Here is a 26,694-nt window from a genome sequence, read left to right as displayed (position 1 = left end):
TAGGGGTTATCGAAGGGTGTGATCCCCTTGCCCTGACTAGAAAAGGTGTGTCCCTATTTGTCAGAAGTGTATACATCTGCCAACTAGAGACAGCCGGTTCTAACAAGGGGTATCTCCATTATAGTCATAAGCCCCGCCCTCCTCCCCGGTGGAGAAAAGGATGAAATACTGAATGCTACAGGTCTAGCTTTATACACCTCCAAAAATAACTGAAAGTGGAGGGAGTTGCTGTGCATTCTGGGATACCGAGAGTTCTGGAAAGTTTCCTTAAAGGCACGGTACCCTTTTTAAGCCACATAATGGCAGCCTATGGGGGGCTTGTCTGTCCATCCCTTCCTCTCTATCATTTCAAGGATTTTGTGAAGGGGGAAGTTGCTCTATGGGTGAAACTTGGCAGACTGTACTGAATATGATATTGGTGGAATAGCCTTTGCATTTCTAGTTGAAGTACTGGACAGTGTAGCCTTGCATGTATAGGCTGCATTATTTGTCTTTAATTCTCTCTTAAGTGTCTACGCAGGACTGCACAGAAGACCGCTTAAGAGATTATTTTTTATTGCTCCGGGCTCCCCCGCACATGAGCAGGACTATTCACTAGATTATGGCTATAACAGAGATACCCCTACTACAGAAAAGTAACTTACTACACAACCAAAATATGTGATGCTGAAAACTCCTCAAAGGAGCTTTTTAAAACCGTTGCAGTGCCAGCCAAACGTCCACAGGATAACCTTTTCAAACCACACCAAAACTTTGTAGATAAAATTGCCTCCTTTTTTCAAAATAAAGTACAAGCTGTATATGATGAATTACAGAAATATGTGCCTATAGCAAGGGATAATAACGATGATCCCCAGGAGGATAATTGTTCCCAGAGTCGTCTGTTACAATTCTCAGTTCTAGTGGCAGAGAAAGTCAATGACTTACTACTCTTCACTAAATCTGGATCTCCTTTGGACCCGTGTCTGCCATCAATTCTGCATTTGGTTTCTGTCCTGATTAGCACACACATTACCCCTATTCTAAATGAGGTAATTAGCACTGGGTTTTACCCTCAGCTATAGACAAGCATTTACAATGCAACGGTTTCGCCTTCGGAAAAGTTAGAGCTATTGGCATTGTAAATGACAAACTTTTTATTTATGTGTTGGTTTTGAAAACAGATAAATATATGGCATTGTCATTTACAATGCCAATAGCTTACTCTGTCGCAAATGCGAGACGTATTGCATTTGCACACACACACACCCACACAAGAGCCCCACACACACACAAGAGCCCCCCACACACACACGAGGCCCCCCCACACACCACACAAGAGCCCCCTACACAGACCACACAAGAGCCCCCCACACACCACACAAGAGCCCCCCCACACACACACGCAAGAGCCCCCCCACACACACGCAAGAGCCCCCCCACACACACGCAAGAGCCCCCCCACACACACGCAAGAGCCCCCCCACACACACACGCAAGAGCCCCCCACACACACGCAAGAGCCCCCCACACACACGCAAGAGCCCCCCACACACACGCAAGAGCCCCCCACACATGCAATAGACCCCCACACACGCAAAAGCCCCCACACACGCAAGAGCCCCCCACAGACACAAGAGCCCCCCACGCACACGCAAGATTCCCCCACACGCAAGAGCCCCCCACACACACGCAAGAGCCCCCCACACACAAGAGCCCCCCACACACAAGAGCCCCCCACACACAAGAGCCCCCCACACACAAGAGCCCCCCACACACACGCAAAGAGCTCCCCAAACACACGCACAGAGCCCTCCGCTCCATTTGCATCAGGTGTGAGGCTCCTGACTGCTGACAGCCAGGAGACTCCAACAAAAGGAGGCTTATGACCTGCTATAGGCATTGTAAATGACAATGCCATTTATTTATGTTTTAAAAACAAAAGCATAAATAAAAATAATGTCATGAGCAATGCCAATAGCTCTAACTTTAAGAATGCCGAGACCATTGCATTGTAAATGCTTGTTCCCTTTTGGCGGCATCTATGTAATTGGTACACAAGCTCCTCCCGCTGCCAGTATTAGAATAAACCCTGTGGATTGAATGGGCATGAAGTCTCATCTCTCCTTTCACCTACCTGACCTTGTGTGATTTGAGTGTAGGGGCGCTGTATTGTACAACGCTTAAAACCCCAATATTCCTAATCTGGCGCTTTTCAAAACCACCAGACACAATGAACGCACCTGAACGCCTTGAAGTGAACCACTTTGCAGGATGAGCTATGAAGGAACTTGATCCCGTCACCGGGAGGAGGATGTATGGTCAGTCGGGATGCCCTATGGTCCAGGTTTGGCACGTTCCAGGAATGGAAGTCCATCACTACAGCGCTGTCATCAGGGACATTTTAAGGATTTTGGGGGCTCTGGGCCAAACGTATTTTTGGGGACCCTGTTTGGAACATCTTGGATTTATGATCCAGTTTCAGGTAGTTCGTGCCCTCTTTGGCCAGATCACTGACAGTGCACAGGGGCACTCGTCCAAATTCAAAATGTGTGTTTATATGTAATATTCGGAGACAGTGAGGTGTATTTAGAATATCGTAACATAGCAGCAGCTCACACATAAGAGGGTGCAGTGGGTTCGGTTTCACATCTCAGGGGGTTCAGTGGTACTGATCCCCCACGAGCTCCAGGGAATTGTGGGTCCCAGGCTTCCTTAAGTAGTCTTCAGGCTTATGGACCGATCGCATGAGGGAGTCTCCGAGACACAGAGGGTGAAAGCGAATGAGAGCAAAAGAGTGAGGAAGAGAGGTAGGGAGAGAGGGGGTACGGAGAGTGTGAGGGAAGAAGAGAGGAAGGGAGGGGGGCAGGGGAGAGAGGGAGGGGCGGAGGGAGAGAGGGAGAGAGGGAGAGATGGAGAGAGGGGGAGAGAGGGAGGGAGAGAGGGAGAGCGAGAGGGAGAGAGGGGGTACAGAGAGGGGGGTACGGAGAGTGTGAGGGAGGAAGAGAGGAAGGGAGGCAGGGGGGAGAGAGGCAGGGAGAGAGGGAGGGAGAGAGGGAGAGAGGGAGGGAGGGAGGGACGGACGGAAGGGGGGAGGTAGAGGGAGAGATGGAGAGAGGGAGGGAGGGAGAGAGAGACGAGGGAGGGAGAGAGAGAGGGACGGGGGAGAGAGGAAGGCAGCGAGGGGGAGAGAGGGAGGCAGCGAGGGAGAGAGAGGGAGGGACAGAGAGGGAGGGGGCGGGACAGAGAGGGAGGGAGAGAGGAAGGCAGGGAGGGAGAGAGGGATGGACGGAGGAAGGTAGAGAGACGAAGGGTGGTAGAGAGAGGGACGGACGGAGAGAGGGAGGGATGGAGAGAGGTAGTGAGGGAGTGAGGTGGGGTGGGAGGTGGAGAGGGAGGGAGGTGTTGAGAGAGGGGGACTGGAGAGAGGAATGGAAGAAAAGAGGGACGGAGGGAGGAAAGGAGGGAGGGAGGGGAGGGAGGAAGAAAGGGAGCGAGAGAGGAAAGGAGGGAGGGATGATGAGTAGGAGGGACAAAGAGAGGCAGGGAGGGAGGCTGGGAGGGAGAGAGGAAGGAGGGAGGGAGAGAGAGGGGGAGACGAAGGGAGGGAAGAAAAGAGTTAGGGAGGGAGAGGAAGGGATGGAGAGAGAGTAAGAAAAAGAAAGAAGGAGAAATAGCAATGAAGTGAGAGGGGAGATAAAGTGAGAACGAAAAAAGAACAAGAGCTAAAGAGAAAGGAGAAAAAGCAGAATGGGAAGGGGTGAGAGTAAGAGAGAGAGAGACACACATCTAGAGCAGGAGCGAGACAATGTGAGAGACCGAAAGAGAGGGAGCACGAGAGCGTGCGAGCAGGAAACAGGCAGAATAAGAGAGATGAAGAGCTAGAGAGGGAGAGAAGAGACGCAGAGAGAGGGGAGTAGACTCTGTGTACCTTGTGAGAGAGAGGGGCAAGTAGACGTCACCAACAGCAGAGCTGACGCTCCCCCCTGGGTCGGTAGGTACTCACACGGGTCAGCGTGAGAGGCACAGCCTTGCAAGCGCTATGTTACACAGTCTAACTAACTACAAAACAAAGCGCTATGTTACAAAGTCCAACTAAATACAAAAGTAAGCGCTATGTTACACAATCTAATTAAATAGAAAACAAAGCGTTATGTTACACAGTCTAGCCAAATAAGAAACAAAGCGCTATGTTACAAAGTTCAACTACATACACAACAAAGCGCTATGTTACACACTCTAGCCAAAGTCAAAACAAATTGTTTAAGGAAAACGAATCTGACATTAAAATCACCCGTCAAAAAGAGAAAGGAATGCTAAGAAAGGGTCCGACCAGAAATGCAGTTTAAGCTAGACCCCCCACGAAGCACTGACATTTCACAATAGCACTGACTGTGTGCCGTGTTAGCATCCAAACAAACGGACGAGTTGAAGCATCGAGGGGGGGGGGGGGGCAGGGGGGCATGACTGGTGATGGAATGTGGGTGCCGCATGATTCACAAGGTCAACAACACACCCACTGCCCGTGCGGTTAGCAGCTTGGCAGGCCTCTGCAGAACGTCTCAGAAAAATAAGGACCCCGCTCAGGCTAATCTTAAAAGCAACATATGCTCTGATCTCTGCTCTGTCTCTGCCTGTGAAGTGGCGTGATCTGTAAAAACGGAACTAGGCCCGCACAGTGTAGTACAGACCAGCGTGTACAACCAAAGGAAGTCTTTTTGAGAAGCTGGTAAAATAACGCAGCGGAGATGCTCAAGACTCCCCACGATGAAAATAAGGAAATTATAGCGTCAGTAGCGGAGGGGGGACAGGAAAGGAACCACTCACCTGGACTTCCTCGGCTGGCCGGCCCTCCGCTCCTGTCCGGTTAGCCCCCCACCCTCGCCCGCTTCTTCCTCCTTCCAAGTGAGGCGGCCGGGGTGGCAGCGCTGCAGGCCAGTCCCGCCTCGCTTCACCCGGGTGCTGCGGGAGTTCCTCTCTGGGCTCCCAGTCTGCTGTCACCCGGCCGGGAGCAGCGCAGACTTCCAGCGCTCGCCGTGGCTCCTCTTCTCGCGCTGGGCGGCGGGGGGGGGCGGGCACTTCCGGCCGGCCACGCTGGGATTGGCCGGCCGGCTGAAGAAACCCCCGGGCGGGACGGGAAGTTAGAGCTCACTTATTTAACTGGAATGAAGGATTGCTGTTAGGAAACTGCCACAATGAAAACAGGACTGCCAAGCTTTTACAGACTGACAGTGTAGGGAGATAAGGTGCCGAGCAGCTGCCGGGCGGCAGCACCTACGAGGACACGGGGGGGGGGCGGGAGAGGAACGGACGGCGGGAGGGGGCGGGAGAGGACACAGGGGGCGTGAGGCACGAAAATTGGCACAAGTGCGGCGTGGGCAGCCGCGGATTAAAAAAAAAAAAAAAAAATGGCGGCAGCACCTACGAGGACACTGGGGGGGGGCGGGAGAGGAACGGACGGCGGGAGGGGGCGGGAGAAGACACAGGGGGCGGGAGGGGGGCGGGAAAGGACACGAGAGGAACGGACGGCGGGAGGGAGGCGGGAAACGTGGGGACGGCGGGAGGAGGGACACAAGGCAGGACAGCAGCAAACACGGCCCGGCCGGACCAGACACGGGGGCGTTCCCGGCGTCGCGTGACGTCGGCAAAAGCCAAAGAATCTCGGGAACGCCCCCGTGTCTGGTCCGGCATTGACGGACGCCTCTCTGTTCCAATGGCTAGCCTCCATTTATGGAGCTAGCCAATGAAGCAGAGAGGCGTGTTCAAGTCACCCATACTAGAAACTACAGATTTCTCTGGAGGAGGAGCCTAACGGCTCCGCCCCCCAGCGAAACCTAAAAAAGGACTGTATCAGACCGAATATTAAGAAAGCCAACCTAGATCCTGCTGAGGCCAAGAACTATCGCCCGATATCCTGTCTCCTATTACCATCCAAAATTCTAGAAAAGACCATTATTATAGAACATATTAATTATTTTGATGATGGCCTACTTCTTTATTCATCCCAACATGGTTTTAGAGCAAGACATTCCACCGAGTCAGCTTTGATAATGGTGACAGATGAAATTCGCAAAGTGGTGGATGGGGGGGGGGGAGGAGTTCAGAGCCATCCTCATCCTGCTAGATCTATCGGCAGCATTCGACACCGTGAATCACACGGTGTTGGTGCAGTGGCTGAAGACTGCAGGTATTAGAGGAACGGCTCTAGCTCTCCTGTCATCCTTTCTGGCTTCCAGGGAACAACTGATCCACTGGGAAGGTTTGCAAACCTGTGCCTTCCTTGTGGAGTCCCGCAGTGGTCAGCTCTGTCACCAACACTCACACTTTTTAATATCTATCTTACCCCTCTTGCTAAACTAATTAAACAGCATGAATTCAATTTGGTGTCTTATGCTGACGACACGCAGATAGTGGTGTTCTCGCAGAGGGTGGACATTACAGCGTCTTAGTTCTGTGGTTGTCGGACTGCAGTCATGGCCTGGATGAATGCCAGCTTCCTTAAACCTAATACGGATAAAACTGAGGTTATTGAGTTTGGGAAGGTGCCCTCAATCTGGGTTCCACATTGGTGGCCGGCGGAGGCGGGCCCGTGTCCATCTCCGGTGATGAAGGCAAAGAATCTAGGTTTTATATTTGACGGCAAACTAAAGCTTGGAAAGCAAATCAACCAAGTAACTAACCTCTGCTTGCTTTTTCACCCTGAAAGTTCTATGCAAAATTCTGCCGTTTATCCCTTTCACGTAAAGGAAAACAGTAATTGAAGCCCTGGTACTCTCACGTATTGACTACGGGAACGCATTATACTTGGGTATAGACAAAGGTCAAACTGCAAAATTACAATCTATACAGAATGCGGCGGCCCGTGTGTTGCTCACTCTTCCTAAATACTATCCCACGTCTGCCAGCATCAAACAGCTCCACTGGCTTACCATCCCTGAAAGAGTAAAATCAATTACCTCTGCTTAGTGCACAAGGCGTTATACGGAGGTGGTGCTATTGACATCTAAAAACTGTTCTCCTGGTACAATCCTCTGCGTTGCTTGAGATCCGCCAAAACAGGGCTGGTACTCATGCCTAGAATAAAAAAGGCTAGATGGGGGGCTAAGAGCTTCTCTCATCTAGCTGCAAAGCTGTGGAATGCCCTCCCCCACTAGCGGAGACTGCAATCCAACAGGAACATCTTTAGGAAACCGGTTAAGACCTGGCTGTTTCCTAAGCACTCTTGAATAATTTAAAACATCTGGCGTAGTATGAACCTATCACGGCGCCAAGACTCCTTGGCAATTGAGTGCTTTACAAATACATCTGTCAGTCAGTCAGTCAATCAGTCAATAGAAATGTTCTAGTCTTCAGAGTTTACATATCTAATGAGAGAGAAATAAAAAGCACTTGGTGACCGCTATACTGCCCTTTGCAGCACTTACCTCATCCCTCTGACCACGAAGGTGACCACTCTGTGTACCTGCCGCCTCCAACTTCGAGTTATGGTCTTCATCTAAGTCCCAATTTTGAACATTGACTTAGACTTGCGTAATTCCCACAGCACAAAGGACCATTTTTCACCACCGCCCCAGCTCCCTGGAGATCAGCAGGCAGGCGATGAGGAAAGGGGCGATAATACCCTGACTCTAGGGGCCACAAAGGATCACATTCAATCAGCCCCTACGGGCAGCAGACGGTGAAGAAAATGAAATGCGGCAATGCCCTAGGCTGCCAAGGCACGCTGTTGGCACCTGGCAGAATATCCTTCCAGCGTTTTCAGAATCTGCCGGGAGGTAAAACGGGAGCAAAAAGCGTTTCATCGCAGATTCCAGAAATGAGGTAGTCGGGCGGGCAAGAGCACGCATTAGACGTGAGTGTCTGGACGCACAGGAGGAGAAGGAGGGAAACCCTTTATTAATTCATTCATTATGTATTACTCGATTATTTTAATTTTAATAAAAAGACAACTAATGTTATTAAAAATCAAATTCCACTATTGAATTAGATTTTTAATTATTAAAAATGGTTAATTATTTTTAGAGTTATTCCCTTTGCTGAGAGACCCTATTGGTATTTTTAGCTCTACTCAGGTTTTCTACATAGGACAGCTAGGTCTGTCAGTGAATAGCTTTTGGGTGGTAGTCGCTGTAAGGACATTTGAACAGTAAATGTCTAGGCGTCTTACTTTTAAATACTGTCCAACCAGCCTTGTGGGCTACAAGGCCTACATATGAGTTCACTTACTACTATTTAAAAGCAAGGTTTTGACCTGTCAAAGGTGTTTATTTTGACAGGTTGAATTGCAGTTTTTACAGTGCTACAGGTATGTTGTACACAAGTATAAACGTGCATTAAATGTCGAATACTTCTACCTTTCAGTAGCCTCCTTTTCATGTTTTTCAGGGTGTATTATTTCTCCCACCACTTCCCCCAGAGGATGTTTTAGTCCAGCATTGTATCCATAGGTATTTGTAGAGCGCAAAACTAATTGGATGTAAATGAATGCCAAGCAAGGGTGAGAGCCCTGAGTTATGATTCAGGATTGTTTACAATGAAGCAAGATATTTGTGGGTGATGAATCGCATTGTGTAGCGATGTAGTGTTCTCTGAAGAAGTGACTATTAATCTTCTTTCTGAACTTGCCAAGGGATTGGGTAGTCCCGATGATGGGGGTTTTGTTCGGGATTCTGTGAGTATAGTTGGAGATGGTTTACCGTCTGGTTTTCTCTTTTTTCTTTTTGCCTTTTTGTTTTCCAGGCTGACAATGTCCTTACTTCTTATGTGGCGCTGTCCCCTTCATGTAGTTTTTGTGTCTGCCCAGTTTGTAGTGATGATGAGTTTGCTGGCCATGTATGTGTTGTAGCCTATCACGAAGACTGTGCAGGTTTCAATCAGGAGTTTCTATAGCGTGGCTACTCACCTATGATTTGGAGGTGCAGGCAGTGTAGTTCCATCACGGTTGGGGTGATTGGCTCATACTTATACATGTCTTTGAGACATGCAATTAACTGTAGGATATTTTCAAGCAAGACTGCAGAGCAGTGCGTCTCCTCCATTAGCAATGTTGTCCCATTACCATCCCGGACATTGTTCTAGCCGAATTGTTAACCCTATTTCATTGGTCTCTGTCCCACTATGTGATCTATCATTCTTGTTTCTTTCATTCCCACTTCTAGTGCTTATGTTGCAGCTGGAAATGAGCCTTAATATGAGGGAATGGTGTACTATGTCTAAAAGTCCGAATACTGCTTGCCTTGAATGTTGAGTACTAATAACGCTGGTGTACAAATGTTGAATGGACTTGGCTCATTTGTATGGTCTTCTACCCTCTCCAGATTCCTTCTGCTCCACAGGGCAGTACTTGCTTTTCCCCCCAGTGCGATGGGTCCATGTGTTCTGTGTGTATGCATGGAGCGATTGATAGGAGCGAATGACTTTCTAAAGACTAGACTTGCACTTCCTCCTTTTATTCTTTCTTCTGGCATCACCAAAGGAGAATTTCTGAGAATGGACCATTGAGAGGGCGAGGGCAAGGACCAACATTGTTTATTTAGATTTTAACTTAATAGTTTACTAAGTTTTTTTAAACGTATGTTAGTAATTGCTCATTTGCTTTACCTACACAAGTATTCCACACTGCAGGGCAGGTCAGGCAGCAGCTGTGTAAACTTTCCTTAGAAAACACAGCAAAAGCCTTGTGGATAGTTCTCACACATGGCCACACCAAGCTACCCTTGGGCTTTCCAAGGGAAGCATGGCAACAGTTGTGTATGCTTTTCCCAGACCCATACAAAAAAGTTACAATAGCGCCAGTTTATGCTACATGCATTGTCATGAAGTTCCTATAAACCTTTATATGATCTGTGCGTTTAGACAACATAGACGATGGGATTGGTGTCCAGACTGATTCCAGACACCCCCACTGAGTATGTTCGCCTGTATACCAGCTAGCTCACAGTGCCACTAGAAACCCCTCTTAACTAGGAGAGAATAGTTCTTGGCAACTATCGAACATGACAACTCTGTCCCATCGGGGATTGTGGAAACAGTACGATATCTTTCGCTCAGTCGCTCACGCTCACTTTGTCTCAGAGAGATACACAGAATAAACGGTGAGGACGTTTTTCAATAAGCACGTATTGAACCAGCATATTTCTAGTGTAAAATAGATGTGCTGAAACAACCATTAGACAGAAACCAATATAAATGATTATAAGCACCAACAAAGTTAAAGGATTGTAGATTTCTACCATAGTGCTAAAACGATGAATACAGGCAGGTATAAAAATACATGACAAATAAATGGGTACTCTTATGATGCGACCCTAACTAGAGGTACCGAAGTGTACCTAGCTTGTATGTAGGCGTAAATCCAAGAATCCCTCTAGGATAAAGTCAACCCCATTACCTGAAGTGAAAGACTGTGGGACCTCGTCTTGGTCTCGAGAAGTCAGACCACTAAGGGATGTCAGACCACTGAGAGTGTCTGCGTGCAGGAACCTCAGCGTCTTGCATCAGTGTGTCTGCATGGAAGTTCTTTTTCTCCTCTCCCTGCCTCAGCAAAGATATGTTGTATATGTACTATACCCAAAGTCGTACCCTCAGGGGTTCTACCTTGCTGTGTCATGTCGGACTTAGGATGACGGAAGGAATGACCCTTTTACATAGTTATTATGCTGAAGATGGTAGTCCTGCTGAGATTCCAAGGATCCGCATAAATAATGGTTGAAACTAGTTTTCAGGGAAAAATGCCACATCCTTTAAGCAATACCGTAACTAGGTAAAAAATCATTGCCAAGAACCATTATGTAATGTAATGGTAGGAGAGAATATAGGTGAAAGGTTAGGTTTCTACCTGAGCCTGTATTGGGGTACCTATATGAAACATAACAGCGTTCTGCTTGGCGGCAGCAGTGCATAATTCTCGCACAGTTAGACTGAACAGGTGCTGTAGGATCATTTTCGATACACCCCTCTGGGGCAGCAGGGGAAACAGCAGTACATGTGTCTTACAGACCCCTACAGAATAGGTGCAGCAGCAAAACAAGGGCCTGATTTAGATTGTGACTGATCTGGCCCTACTATCACTTGTTAGACGGTGTCGCCACCTGCTACGTTGCGTCTACTCTATTTTGATGTTGGCAGCTCTGTGGACAAAAGATATGCCAAGAGCCGCTGACTCCGACAGGATTTTTCACCCGTGTCGACGGCGTCATAGGCAGATGCGGCTGTCAGTGAGATTCCAGCCAAGATTAGCGCCCGAACAATCATGATGTGCCTTTCTGTTGAGAAAATTGTGGCGGGATACCTCCTACTTTGAGTCAGCAGAGGCGAAGTATTTGAGGTAGAGACTCTCCTTGTTGTTGGTTTCCCACTTAGTTTCTATCTTGAACCCCATTGTCTACGTCCTTCTGTTGCTGCTTATACTTGCTCATGACGCTAATCAACTCAGTTTCCCCAATTCTAGGGTAAGCTTCTTTGATACTTGTCTTTCTATGATGTGTGTGTTGACAATTGCTTTAGCCTCCTGTCTTGTATATAGTGCTCTTGCATGCAATTTTTTTCTATTATGTGTAATGTAGCAGTGTTTATTTTACAACGTATCAAGGTAAAATGAACACATCTGTATTGACACTTGAGAAAATATTTATTTATTGTGGTGGTTGTGGGTGTTGTGCTTGTGGTGCCAGGGGCTGTACATTCAATAGTATGTGTATGTTTGTGTGCTATGCTATGTGTAAAAAAGGGGGCATAACACATTACCTACATATATTTTTGCAGCAAACTCAACATGTGTATTGTCACATTAATAAGTATTACTTACCACTCTACTTCACTAGGGACTCACTCTGGAATCCCACACTAGGACAATGTCAGCACAACGGGAAAATCCAAATAGGCTCGGCGCAAATCTGCGCACTGAGGCCAACAGAGTACTGTCAGCCAACAGAGGAGGCGGCTGTGCATACGGAGGTGTGCCACTTACGTGGCGGTAGCCAGTCTGTTGTTGCAGACAGCGGTTCAGCCAGCCCACATCTAAGTCAGGCGGGTGGGATTCCATCATCTTACTTGTAACTTGTACTTGTAACCGCCGCCACGGAGGGATGATGGGATTCACCGTCCCCCCCCCCCGCACCCCCCCCCTCAGTGCTGGCCTGGGGAGTCCGCTGGGCGGACCCCCACCCATCGTGTGAGATAATGTCAGTGTTCGCAGGTCTCTTTTCCGCCACAAGGGTGACCAAGGGCCTTCGGTCTGTCACCCTCCCCACCTGCGTTCAGTACAAATGACCATAATCCATTGATCCAGGCATCGGTGCCCAAGTCTGACAGATGTATACCATCCTGGTGGTACATTGCCTCTCCAGAGATCATCCTGTGTGGAATCAGACGCAAGCGGCCCTTCACTGAGCACAACTTGGCCAACTCCCCGTTGAGTCTCCTAACTGAAACGTTCAATGATCTAGCCCGCACTCTGGGGCCCCAGGTCCTGCGTGGAATAATGCACGACCATGCAATTGTCGCCGAAGGAAAGATCCGCCCTAGTCATGCAAACTCGGTCAGTAGTGCCTCCTTGACTGCCAGACGGCCCCTGTCGACCATGTCATTTCCTCCCAGGTGGATGATTACCAAATCCGGGGTTTTCTGCCCCTCTTGTTCTCTGAGCTCCTCCACCAGAAGTCTTAGGTGCCGAATTCGCAAGCCCCCGACGCCCCTCCACAGAAATTCCGTCCCGTTTAAGCCTGCCGGCTTCACGACTCGCCTCTGCTGCAATCGCACCGTGGCGCGCCGCACGAACGAGTGTCCCAGAACCCATACCACCTTCGCGGTCATCTTACTGGATAGGATGGAAATGGAAAAGTTAACAACCAGCTTCAAAATTATATACACCATTTATCACAATAGCTCTGGTCTGATGTACCTCACAAAGCAACTAGATGCCCATCGCCCTACTTGTTTCACTGCGTCAGACGACAGGCCTGCCCCTGCAGCCAAGGTGGCCGCCCCAATCCTGAAAGAGTCAGAGGAGTACCCCGCTCCCTCCAGGCCTAACTCCCTTAAGGCTAGACCCAGGACAGCCCTGAATTGGTACTGGGACAGACAATGGCCCTGTTCATGTATAAACCAGGCCCGCCCTCCGTTAGACGGGCGCAATGCCAAATATGCCCGCAACAGGATCACGGGGCAAGCTGTCATACCCGGGGCCGTAGTCAATTTGATAATCGCTCCCTTCCCACCCTGATCAGTTTTGGACTTCTTCAGGATGATTTCCAGTCCCCCCGGGGAACAAGAGGTATCTCGAAGCTGCAAGCCCATCCCTTGGTCCTGCCTAGAAGGCCCCACCAGTTCGCTCAGTCTGAAGGCACCATAAAAAGGCAAAGAGAAGGAGGCCCTGAATAGCGCACACTCAAAGTGAGAACTACACACTTTGGGCAGGGCGGCTAAGATGTTAGATAAAGTTGCTATGTCTAGGGGCCTCCGGTGATCCCACTTGGGCCCCTCTAATTTGGCCCATCCGGTCAAAGCCTTCCTCACCACAAAGGATGAGCTCGGGTCCCTCCGCCCTGCCAGTTTAGCGAAGAAACCTACCGATGAAACATGTGCCCACGCATAGGTGACTGTCCTGCCCTGATCCCTTAAGAGCTGAAGGAAACCATACACTGCCTCCTGTGAGAACAAGTCTGTGATGCCTGCCTGTCTTGCAAACGACCGGTATGAATTGAAATGCTATTCATAAGCCCTCTTAGTGCTGTCGCTCAATGAGGCACCTACCAGCCCCGCTAACGCGGGGCTCCAATCGACCACAGTGACGAAGGGAACACTGTCATTCTCTCCTCCGCTTGCGGGTGAAATCTCCGGAAGTCCTGCAACTTGGAACGAGACAAAGCATCAGCGGCATGATTATCCACCCCTGGTATGTGAATAGCCTTAAAATTCAAGTTCAATTTCAAACATTCCAACACTAAATGTTTCAAGAGTCTCAAAATGTGCTTGCAAGAGGCCCCCTGTCTGTTGATGGCTTCAACCACTGCCATGTTATCTGACCAGAAGACCACCGACCTGTTCCTAAATCGGTCAGCCCTAATTGCCACCGCTACTACAATCTGAAACCGTTCCAGGAATGCTATGTTTTTTGTCAAACTTAGCTCATGTCACTCTGAGGGCCACTGTGCCCCGCACCATGAGTGTCCTAGGATGGCCCCAAATCCACTGCTGCCTGCTGAGTCTGTGAACAAGCCCAGTGCTGTACTAGAAACTTGCGGCGCGGGCCACACCACCTTACCATTGAAGTCCCTCAGGAATTCGCGCCACACCTTGAGATCCTCCCTCACTTCTGCCCTCAGGCGAACCCGGTGATGCTTGTGTGACAGCCCGCCCATGGCTCTGGCGATGGACCTGGGGAAAGGACGCCCCATGGGAATGATTCTCAGCGCAAAGTTGAGCTGTCCTACCAATACCTGTAACTGGTGCAAGGTCACTTTAGGTCCTGCCAGTGCTGCCTCACTTTGTCGAGGGGGAATCTGCATTCACCTGCCACAGTGTCTATCTCTATGCCCAAGAAGGTCATGCATGTGTCAGGGCCCACTGTCTTACCCGGTGCCAGGGGGACCCAAACTCTTGGAACAGGGCCACCAGCTCCCTCAGGGCCCCGGCGCAGACCTCGGAAGCGGCCGGGCCCATGACCATGAAATCGTCTAGGTAAAGGACCACCTCCTCAAAGCCCGTTCTCAAGGTAAATACCCACTGAAGCATGGTGCTGAAAGTCTCAAAGTATCTACATGAAATGGCACACCCCATTGGCATTCACCTATCATAATAAAATTGATGATTCAGTTGGAACCCCAGTAGATGATAATCACTCGGATGCACAGGCAACAAGCGGAAATCTGACTCTATATCTGTTTTGGCCAACATTGCTCCCGGGCCTAATCTCCTCACTTTCTGTAAGGCGGTATCAAAGGTAGAGTAAGTCACAGAACACAGGGAGGGATCGATGGCGTCATTTACTAACTCCCCCCAAGGAGCGGAAAGGTTATGTATCATCCTATACTGTCCTATCTCCTTTTTTGGGACCACTTCTAGTGGGGAGCACACAAACCCTTCCAGAGGGGGGGAGGGGAAGGGACCCGCCACCCGCCCCAAGGCCCGCTCCTTTTCAACTTTCAGTGCCACTACTGTGGGGTGCCTGTGCGCTGAAAGCAAATTGTTACATTGCCCCACTGGAGCCACACCTTGAGCTGGGATGTGAAAACTTTCAGAAAAACCCAAGAAAAGAACTTTGGCTGCTGACCTGTCGGGATACTGGTTAAGCCAAAAACCCAATCTCCTAATGTCTACTGGTGTAGGCAACTCATTGCTGTGGGGGTTTGATATCTTGCCTCCACCCCAACTCTTTGGTTTGTCTTCTTGACACACTTGAACTCTGGATGAGAGGGGTGACCACAGAAGGAACAGGCATGCCTAAATTTACATTGCCCGGTAGGCCAGGTGCACATCTTTTTATTGAACGCCCAGCAGGTTCCCCTCTTTTCTCCCGGGCCTCCCTGAGACGTCCGAAAGGGCTGTTTGGAGTGATGCTCCCTGTTGTTGACGCTCTCCAACCAGACATTCACTTCTACTTGGTCCCACCCTATGCTCGGATTAGCCGCCTTTGCCCACCTAAAATCCCTATCATAATCAAACCTTGCTGTCCCACCCAGGGTGGCGTGGGCTGTCAGGATCTTATTCGTATAAAACACTAGGGATATAGCCAGTTCTGGTTTCTTTTCCAGCATAACTGTTGTATAAACTTGAAAGACATTCAGCCAATTGGTGAAAGACTCCTCGACCTTTGGTTTCCTATCCCTGAAAGACCCTTCCTTTCCTTCCCTTTCTTTATACTCCACATCCCGCCTCTTTGGGTGGATGAGCGCAAAGATAACTACATATTCACCCTTCCAAATTTTTTCCTTTATTTCGCTAGTGATATGGGTGGCTAATGCCCCGGGCTGAGACAACACATTACCCTGCACAATGCTCACACCGCTCGTACCCTCCAGAGGTTTGCTGGACTCGCCCCCCCATCTTACCTCCTATGGGTCCTATGGGGCCTGCTACCGCAGCGGGGATAGGATCCGACTCCACCGGGGCCTTGCCTCGCGCTTCCACCAGGAGTGTTAACTGCCTTTGAATACTCACCAACGCGTCCTGTTGATTTCGGGGGTACCCAAGGAGCTACTGCTGCACTACCCGCTATGGGCTGAGTCGTGGGGGTTGTCAGCTGATTGACCAAGGTGGCTACCGTCGCCAGAATCTCCGCTGTGGGGTCCGGAGCCGCTCCTTGAGCGAGTGGTGCTATCTTTGGTGGCTGCGCCGGAGTCTGGACAGGGGCCAATACCCTTAATGCCTCCCTAATTTCAGCTAGCGCTGATCCTACAGGATCCCCTAGGGGAACCGCCGCATTAACTACTGGATCTGTTATGGGCGAAGGCACTACGCTTACAGGGATCGGAAGGGCGGGACCTACTGGACTCTCGACCCCCGCTGCTCATCTGCCACTGTCGCTAGCCCTGTCTACGCTGGCCTTGCCCCCTTTCTTCGCTTTCTTTGGGACCCTAGGTTTCTTGATTAATGGGGGAAAAGCGGCCCTTGGTGGTACCCCCTCCCTACGCGGGCGCTCTATGCCCTCTGATACCGGTTGTTCAGGCACTGTCTCCTCTTCGTCGCTACTCTCATGATTGCTGCCCAGTTTCGACAAAATCAATTTCAACATTTGGTCGATATCGGGTTCGCCATCCTTCCTCTTATGACTCGATCTTTTGGGCGGCATTCTCACTCGCAGCGCTACCCGCAACAAATTTCCCGCCAAACAGTGCGCTGCTCGCGCTCCCACCCGCTGACCTTCCCCCGGCGCCCGACACAGCCAGCAAGAGAAAACGTGCACTAAATGCCCCCGCCCGCAGCCACAAGGGATTGGGGCCGGTTAAATTAAAGAGCTTGAAATGCCCCACAGCTCCCGCTCCCTGCCGCTCCGAACGAGCCCCCTCAGCCACACGCACCCCTTACCTGACCTGCCGGGTCACCGCTGGAAGGACCGTCGCCTTTGTCTCCGTGCTCCGCGATCGTCACCGGCTCGCCTCCTCCGCCGACCGCGCCTCCTCACACGATCCGGGACAGATGATGGGCCCAAACTATTCACATGTTTATACTTTAGCTAAGGATATAGGGGGGAGGCGCCGGTCCCAGGCCAGCACAGCCGTCCGATGTGGGGAGAAGGGGGACAAAGAGGCCAAGATCACTGACCCGGGCCCCTAAATAGGCCATAATCTCCGCCTCCCCTCTCCCCCGACCGGTAGTGCGTCACTCGCAACCCTGAAGGACTTGGGCGGTCCGAGGCCTCACGGCGATCCTCCTGCCGAATGCCTGCAGCAGGAGGGGCGGGAACCGGGAAGGTCGGGTCCTAGGGGCGCGCTCTCTTAATGTCGCGCTGAGCAAATCAGGCCAAAGGTTTCCCTTACCCTTGTCGTGTAGAGTGGGGACAGCAGCAGTAGAGGATTCTTTCAAAGATACACAACAGGTAAAGTACAGATATCAGAATAAAAAAATATATATCCTCTGTATACACATGCTCCTCATACAGAAGAGAAACATTCTCAATTCTGACTTCCGCTTTTGTGCCCCCAAAGATGGTGTTTACAATAACTGGTACAGGGACACAGTGTTCCTGTAATTAGAGCTGTAGAAGTTGTCCATTAAATAGCATCACAGACTCTTCGCTGCTGAGTTTAGTTGGACTTGTGCTGCCGCAGAGCATGGTGATACCACTGAGGAGAGTCATGCAAACGATAATCTATTCTGCTATCTTCCTGTGTCAGAGCCAGGGCTCGAGTTGGGGTACCACGGGGTGGACAGCGTCCCCCCACTTATATTACCGGGGGACGCCATCCCCCCTGCCAAACAGCTGGACTTCATTCTTTGGCCTCTCTGGGATGAGGAGCTCGGCACCTTTCGTGATGTCACTTCCTGTTGTGACGTCACTTCCGGTGACAGCGTCCCCCCACTTCTTTTTTTACGACTTGTGCCCTGGTCAGAGCCAAAGATTTTCTTACATGCTGCTCTTAGTCTTTGGAGGCATGTGTGCAATCATCTCTTGTCAGTGACCTTTCCTTAGAATTTCAAAATCAGCTATTTTTCCTGTGGATTAGTTGAATTGTATCGGAATCTTTGTGTGTTCATTGATTTAGAGCTGGAAGGTTGCCCTAAAATTGCTGCTGTCTTCACACCTGGGATTTAGAAAAAAACCCTCTGCACAGTGTGTTTTGGGAGGGGAATTGTAGATATTTATTCTACTGGGCTCGTGAATTGGCATTTGTCCTCCGTGTGCTGAAGCTAAAAGGTTTGGGGAAAGAATACCCCTTACCTTGAGAGCACAAAATGTACCACTATGTTTGTAGAAAGAGCAGTTGCATTTCACTGAGATGGAAAGGGAGGAAGGACTATGTGTGCGTTGCAAGGAACGTCCCCCTCTTTTTGCTATTTCTTTACGAAGGGCGAGGCTAGATGAGCCCGCCTTTAGGGCCCGGCCCCCCGGCCCACACCGCGTCACCATCGCGGTGTTATCAGGCGGCGGTCGTGTGCAGCAGCGGTTCAAGGCGGAGAGAGCAACCAGCTCGCCAGGTGTGGTGTCTGGGCTCTTTTGGCTGTGGGCGGGCGCGGGGGACCAGAGATCAGGCTTTCCTGCCCTCCCTCACTCGGAACCGGTCCTCGGCAGAGAGGGCGTCTTGGGGACCCGCGCTCACTCACGGGATACCTGAGCGTGGTCAAGGGGTCTCCGGCACTGTCCCCTGTCGACGTGGTAGGGGTGGGGAGCGTGCGGGACGGTGGGCGCGGGGCTCATCACGGTCAGAGTAGCGTGCTAGAGTCATGCCGGCCAGAGGGGGGCAGGGTCATAAACGAAAGGGCAAAGATCCCGAGATTGCACAACTGCCTACCCTGATGTTAGAAAAATTCAATAAGGACGATGAGAGCAGCGAGGGGGAAGTGGAGGAGCTTCCTTCTGAGCCAGAAGGGGAGGCTCCGGTATGCATCGAGCGCCCGCGTAGGCAGGGGGTCCCTCCCAAGAAAGCCTTCCCACCCTTAAAGAAAAATCCCAGAGTGCAAAAGCCAGGGGGGAAGAGCACGCATAAAAAGAAGGTGGGCGGTAAGGGTACCGGGGTCACTCATCCAGCTAATGTACCCCTGGAGCCGGTGATTACTGTAGTCCCCCCCCCCTTCCCTCGCCGCAGTTGCCCGCAGTCCCGCTTTGCGGCGCGCCTAGTGCCCCAACAGTGCCTCCTGCTGCGAGTCCATCTGAGGGGATCTTAGAAGAGATTCGGGGTGCCCTTGCAGCACTGGGTTCGGCCCCAGTTCCTGGGATATTAAGCGCGACTCTACCGCGAGCGCCCCCCTTCCTTTGCAGCCAGGGGGGGGGGGAAATCAGCTAGGGGCCCCTTGGATGAGATTTTAGGCACTCTAAAGGCTTTGACCCTGGTGCCGGCACCTCATGGGGTGGGGGAGCAGGGGCTGCGCCGAGTGTAGTGGTCTCGCAGCCCTTGCCGTCAGTAGCAGCTGCAGCAGCAGCATCCGCGCCCTGGGCCCCAGAGAGAGTTGAGGAGGGTCCCCTCAGCGAAATTAGGGAGCAGTTAGCTATATTGTTGAAAGCAAGATCCGTGGGCATACCGGCGGCGCCTCAAGTAACCGCGCCCCCTTTGAATACTCCCAGTTCTTCAGGAGGTAAGCCTGAGGGCGGGAACAGTGAGACTGGAGGGGGCCGGGGGTATGTGTTGTCTAAACCGGGCCGTCTAGCTACCCACGTGTCTTTGGAAATGAGAGAGAAGATTTGGAAGGGAGAGTATGTAGATATATTCGCCTTGATAAGACCGAAGAGACTGGATGTTGAGGACAAGGATGGAAAGGACAGCTCATATAGGGACAAGAGACCAAGGGTAGAGGAAACTATTACGAATTGGCTCTTTGGCTTTCAGGTGTTCATGACGGTGGTCATTGAGAAGAAACCAGAGTTGGCAGGGTCCCTGATCTTTTATATGCATAAGATTCTGAAGGCGCACACGACGCATGGGGGTACAGCGTGGCTGGACTATGATAGGGATTTCAGGTGGGAGAAGGTACAGGACCCGGATATGGGCTTGGGACCAGGTAGAGGTTAATGTGTGGCTGGAAAGCCTCAATGGTAAGACAGGGGGTGCACAGAGTTACAGGCAGCCCTTTCGGACTGCTCAAGGGGGGCCTGGGGAAAAGAGGGGGGCTTGCTGGGCCTTTAATAAGAAAGCGTGCACCTGGTCCGCAGAGAAATGCAGATTTAGGCATGCGTGCTCCTTTTGCGGTCACCCTTCACACCCCGAATTCAAGTGCATTAAAAAGTCCAAAGAAAGGGGAGGAGGAGGCAAGGAGGTTAAGCCTCCTCAGCCATAGGCTGCCTACTCCGGTGGACATTGGGAGACTGACTTTTTGGCTAAATCAGTATCCAGACCGGTCTGCAGCCAAATTGTTGTACTTGGGGTATTCCGAAGGCTTTCGCATCCCAGCCCAGGGCGTCCGTCCGGTGGGGTACTGTAATAACTTGTTGTCTGCCAGGACACAGCCGGCAGTAGTGGAATCCAAGGTTGAGAAGGAGCATAGTCTGGGGCGGGTGGCGGGCCCTTTCCCTGCCCCTCCGCTCCCTGGTTTTGTGTGCTCTCCGCTGGGGGTGGCACCTAAGAAGGAACCGGGCCAATTGAGGATGATCCACAATTTGTCTGCCCCAAAGGGAGAGTCTGTGAACGATGCTATCGCCCCTGCCCTGTGTTCGGTGACCTACTCCTCATTTGATGAAGCGTTAAGTAAAGTGAGGACCCTAGGCCCGGGCGCCATTATGGCCAAGACCGACATAGAGTCAGCATTCCGCCTGTTGCCAGTGCACCCTGAGGATTATCACCTACTGGGTTTTCAGTTACATCACCAATTTTACTTTGATAAGTGTATGCCTATGGGGTGCGCTGTTTCTTGCAAATATTTTGAGACCTTCAGTTGTATGCTACAGTGGTTGTTTTCATACAGGACAGGGCACAGCGAGGTGGTGCATTACCTGGATGATTTCATGGTGATAGGACCAGCGGCCTCAACGACATGTCATCAGGCATTAGAACAGCTAGTGGCCATGTTCAAGGAATTCAATATCCCTTTGGCCCCAGGCAAGACAGTGGGCCCGACTACCTTGGGATTGAGATTGATACGGTAGCGGGGGAGTGTAGGTTGCCCTCTGACAAAGTGCAGGCCTTTTCCCAAGCGATAGTCAGCGCTGGCGGGTCCCAAAGTTACATTGCACCAATTGCAGGTTTTAGTGGGCCAGTTGAACTTTGCTCTCAGGATAATCCCCATGGGCCGCCCCTTCTCTAGATCAATAGCCAGGGCGATGGTGGACCTAACTCAGAAGCACCACTAGGTGCGCCTCAGAGCTGAAGTGAAGGAGGATTTGAGGGTATGGCGCGACTTCCTTATGAACTTTAATGGAGCCGTGGTTTGGCCTTCTTCCCCAGTGCCTAACTCTGAATTGGGACTATTCACAGACGCCGCAGGCAGCATTGATTTGGGGCTATACTGGGAACTCAGTGGTGCGGGGCCAAATGGCCTGAAGAGTGGCATAGGAGTGGTTTGACTAAGAACATAGCCTTTTTGGAATTGTTTCCAATTTTAGTAGCAGTGACCATTTGGGCGGAGCACTTCAGGAATAAGTTTGTCATATTCTGGTCAGACAACATGTCCGTGGTGGAAGCCATCAACCGCCAGGGGGCTACCTGTAGGCATGACTTGAGGTTACTGAAGCGCCTAGTGTTGGCATGTTTGAAATTGAATCTGATGTTCAAGGCAGCAAACATACCAGGGGTTGACAATCATGCTGCTGATGCTTTGTCTCGTTCTAAGCTGCAGGAATTCCGGAGGTATCATCCCGAGGCGGAGGACCGGATGACGGTGTTCCCACCATCACTGTGGAAGATTGGAGCCCCGCTTTAGCTGGGCTGGTAGGTGCCTCACTGAGTGACCGCACACGGAAGGCGTATCACCAGAGTTTCTTATATTACAGGACAGTGGTCCAAGAGGCTGGGTTTTCATGTTGGCATACTGATCATGCAATGTATCATTTTCTTCAGCGACTTAGCGATCTGGGCAGGTCTCTCTCCTATGCCAGGGCTCATGTGTCTGCGGTGGGATTTTTTGCTAGGTTAGCGGGCTTGTATGACCCTCGGACTTCATTCGTAGTTAGGAGGGCTTTGTCTGGCTGGGCAAGAAAAGGAGGGCCCCAGACGCGATGTTAGGCGGCCTTTAGATGTTAGGACCTTGAGAGGCATCTTGGGCGCCCTCCCTAGACTGTGCTCCTCTAACTTTGAGGGCACATTATTCTCTGCAGTGTTCTCCCTTGCCTTCTATGGGGCATTCCGCTTAGGCGAAATTGTAGGGTCATCCTGCAGTAACCACAATGGGGGGCTTCAGTTTGGAGACACCAAGGTGGGTTCTGGGTCCTTAGAGGTGATCCTTAGGAAGTCTAAGACAGACCAGCTGGGAAAAGGGGCAGTGATTCAGCTGTGCCCTGCACCCGAGGCTCTTATCTGCCCGGTTGCGTGTATGCAGGCATACCTAGCCATCCGCCCAGGGGATAGGAGTCAGGCCCTGTTTATGCATGAGGGAGGGGATTGTGTGTCACAATATCAATTCAAGGCAGTGCTGAGGATGGCCTTAGTGGATCTGGGACTAGGGGATGAGGGTTACTCATCTCATTCTTTCAGGATAGGAGCTGCTACTTTGGCAGCTGGGGCTGGGCTGTCTACAAATGCAGTGAGGAAGGTGGGCCGTTGGACATCCAACTGTTATATGCGATACGTTAGGCCTGAACTGCTTTTACTTCGTGCAATACCATTCCCATGCCTGACCTTTACATTTCCTCTCCGATTACTAGTATGCCAAGAAAGATGGTGTAGGTGTTGGGACACTCTTTTGTGCGGCGGGCAGGTACGTTTGCGACAGCGGCGAGTGCGGAAACCACCAGGTCTGGACGGGACGGAATTCCTATGGCACGGTGTGGGAGGAATGCGCATTCGTCACCTGCGGCGGCTTGTGGAAGACATCAAAGAACGTGAGGGACAGAAGTCCCCTGACTTGATAATCATCCACTTGGGCGGCAATGATATGGTAGACAGAGGTCTCTTGGCAGTTAAAGAAGCACTGCTCACTGAATTCGCTTGGCTGGGGCGGACCTTCCCCCAGACCAAGATTGCATGGTCTTGCATGATCCCACGTCAATGGTGGGGCGACGGAATCCGGGCTCGGGCCCTCAACGTGTCAGTCAGACGTCTTAACGGGGAGTTGGCAAAGTTGTGCTCAGTGAAGGGCCGCTTGCTACATCTTCCACACAAGTTGATTTCAGGAACAAATATGTTTCATCAGGATGGAGTTCACTTATCTGACATTGGCACAGACACATGGATCATGGGGATATGGTCCTTTGTATTGAACTTAGCTGCAGGGGGGAAGGGCGACGGACCTTTGGGCCCTAGTCTCCCTTGTGGCGGAAAAGAGACATTCAACCACTGATAGACTCGAAAAATGGACGGGAGTCCGCCTTGCGCACTCCCTTTGCCAGCACTGAGGGGAGAGAAGGTAAGCTCTCCGCAGGGGGATGGAGACCACTGGCTGGGGAGGCTAGGGCGACAGGTACGAGCCTCCTAGGCAGCCTGGTGGACGAGAGGTGGGGCCCTGGAAATGGCGGACAAGGACCCGAGGGCTGGGGCCCATCGCTCAGGGGCGCAGGTGGGCTGCACCTTGCGTGGGCATCTCTCCTGAGGGGAGGCGAACCAGAGGGCCCCTTGATGCTGGGGGGAATAAAGAGGAAGTTATGAGCAAATGTAATGCCAATAATGCATAAAAACTAGTTATTAAGATGTTTGAATAATAAATGATGTGTTGCTCATAATTTGATAATGTTTTTAATAATAATCATATGTCATGTTTATGTGTTTGTTATTAAACATGGCCTTTTTACACCCACCACTTTCTCAGGGTTTGATTGTGTAGTGGGGAAAGCGGGTGTGGGGCATGCTGGGGGATCCGGGTCCTATACGAAGGGCGAGGCTAGATGAGCCCGCCTTTAGGGCCCGGCCCCCCGGCCCACGCCGCGTCACCATTGGCCTGATTATCCGGCCGGCTGCCCTATGGGCGGCCGGCCTGGGAAGTCCTTCCGGGTCGGGGGTCGGGGTGATGCACGTCCGGTGGGGGCAGAGGCCATGACCTATTTAGGTCAGGGCCACCCAGTACTCGACCTCTTTCCGCGCCGCCACCGGACCTGCGTGCGCCCCCTTCCGCGACCCATGCCCTTCTTCTTTATTTAATTCAGCTTCAATCTCCCGCCCACCCGTTCCCTTAAGGCAGTAGTTAGGTGGGTGCGATGCGGAAAAGAGACATTCAACCACTGATAGACTCGAAAAATGGACGGGAGTCCGCCTTGCGCACTCCCTTTGCCAGCACTGAGGGGAGAGAAGGTAAGCTCTCCGCAGGGGGATGGAGACCACTGGCTGGGGAGGCTAGGGCGACAGGTACGAGCCTCCTAGGCAGCCTGGTGGACGAGAGGTGGGGCCCTGGAAATGGCGGACAAGGACCCGAGGGCTGGGGCCCATCGCTCAGGGGCGCAGGTGGGCTGCACCTTGCGTGGGCATCTCTCCTGAGGGGAGGCGAACCAGAGGGCCCCTTGGTGCTGGGGGGAATAAAGAGGAAGTTATGAGCAAATGTAATGCCAATAATGCATAAAAACTAGTTATTAAGATGTTTGAATAATAAATGATGTGTTGCTCATAATTTGATAATGTTTTTAATAATAATCATATGTTATGTTTATGTGTTTGTTATTAAACATGGCCTTTTTACACCCACCACTTTCTCAGGGTTTGATTGTGGGGTGGGGAAAGCGGGCGTGGGGCATGCTGGGGGATCCGGGTCCTAAGAGAGGGCAGAGTTGGGTCTGGAAAGGTCATAGCCCCTCACTAGTGCGGTTCACAGCCACCAAAAGATGAGTTACAGCGACCTAACTGTAGTTGCTTCTGCAGTAGGCACAAATACTGCAGTGGTATGTGTGTATGCATGTGGTATTTCTATAGCGCAAACCAGAAGGCAGCAGAGTGCTGTGCATGGTCAAAGACGAGCATAAAGTCAGAGATTGATAGGAGAGACAGCTGGATTGTGGCTGGTTAATGCATTCTAATGTAGTGTTCTTTAAAGGGATAAGACTCTAAAATCAAATTAAAATAAAACCCTCTCTTCCATTTACAGGACAAGACGCAAAAGGTGAAGGTGAAGAAAGAAACCGTCAACTCACCCGCCATCTATAAGTTTAAATATCAACGAAAACGCTAAGGATTGCCCAAAGATGTGTGAAATGTTATATTGTTTTTCAATAAAGTGATCTTGTTTAAAAAGCGAGGTCTACTTCGTATTCGTTGGATCCGCTGTATTTAATGGGTTGTAAATTGCAGCTAATTTTAAGCATTGTTTGCCTTCGCCCCATCCCTCAACTTTCGCGTTCCTTCCCATAAATCTCACTCATTACCACCAACTATTGGTACCCTTTGTGTGTGGTTTATGGACTGGGCGTTTCCTTCACATATGAAACTATGCAAAACCCAGCCTGCTTTATTTGTAATCGTTTCTCGCAACTAGCCTGTTTTCCGTCTCTATTCCTCTATTAAAATATTGAAAAGATATCAGTGTGTTGCATTTTCGTCCTGCATAACCCTCTCAGCAGTATCGACTACAGTAAAATCTGTTTGCTCCGTTCCGTATTTCACAGACAGTAAAAATGGTGCAAACGGAACTGACCTGTTTTTGAATTCGTGAATAGTATCACTTACATGCCCCTAGGTCTCTTCTTTAGCATGCACTTAAGTGTGCTTATGTTTTTGCCGACGATGACACTTCACTACTTTGGGACAGTAAAACGCACGTGTTCTGTTTCTGATGACGCGTGCTCTGAGCTGCTGGATTCCTGCGGTCGGGTCGTTGCAGGTTAGTGCCAGGCTTCGCTTCCAGTCCAGCCAGGCGCTTTAACTCTCTTTAATCAGTCACTCTTGATTGTCTAACACCTTGAAACTACCCTGTCTAACGTGATGGATGGTTTTCATTGCACTATCATTGTTTACCAATCTGTGTAATTAAGTAATGAGTCGCCAACACCCATCGACGCCTGTTAAACGACCTGGATCCGAGGACATCTCTTTAAACTGGGTTACATCTCGCCTCCCGCTCATTCCGCCCGAGGCCCTGCTGCTGCTGCTGCTGCTGCTGCTGCTGCTGCTGCTGCGGCTGCTGCTGCTCAAGCGGATGTCTGCCCTTGCAATGATTCCAGCCTCCAGCAGATGGCAGTAGTGTGCCACAGGACGCGCTCTGTTCATTTGTTAACTCCTTGCTGCGAATACAATAAAAAACATTGTCCATTTCGTAGGGAAAAAAACAGTGAATCTGTTATTTAGCACGGGTTTCTGATTACTAAGGTGCTTTGTGGCGCATTGTTAATATCGCAGTTACATGTAAGGGGTACACACGGACATGGTTGGTAGTTGGTCATTTTATTCGGGGCCACTGGTAGAAACACCTGGGCGGCCGCCCGTCCCTCCATCGCGATCTAAGATGTGGGGAAAACTATTTGCATCTTTTTTCAATGGAGGAGGGATAACAATA

General features: G+C 50.8%; 1 protein-coding gene across 1 annotated transcript in view; it reads left to right on the top strand.

Moving 5' to 3' along the window:
* The window catches only part of UTP11 (UTP11 small subunit processome component), a 162,795-nt gene extending 137,342 nt beyond the window's left edge, over positions 1-25,453 (top strand). The window contains exon 8 of the mRNA XM_086958732.1: positions 25,291-25,453. Coding sequence (XP_086814858.1) covers positions 25,291-25,374 — 84 coding nt within the window. The 3' untranslated portion in view covers positions 25,375-25,453. The remainder of the gene's footprint in view (positions 1-25,290) is intronic.
* The last annotated feature ends 1,241 nt before the right edge of the window (positions 25,454-26,694 follow it).

This window comes from Lissotriton vulgaris, chromosome 2_1, assembly GCF_964263255.1.
Source record: "Lissotriton vulgaris chromosome 2_1, aLisVul1.2, whole genome shotgun sequence".
In the NCBI taxonomy this organism is placed as follows: domain Eukaryota; kingdom Metazoa; phylum Chordata; class Amphibia; order Caudata; family Salamandridae; genus Lissotriton; species Lissotriton vulgaris.
The sequence above is the reverse complement of the archived record's forward strand: the minus strand, read 5'-3'. Positions and strand labels throughout refer to the sequence as shown.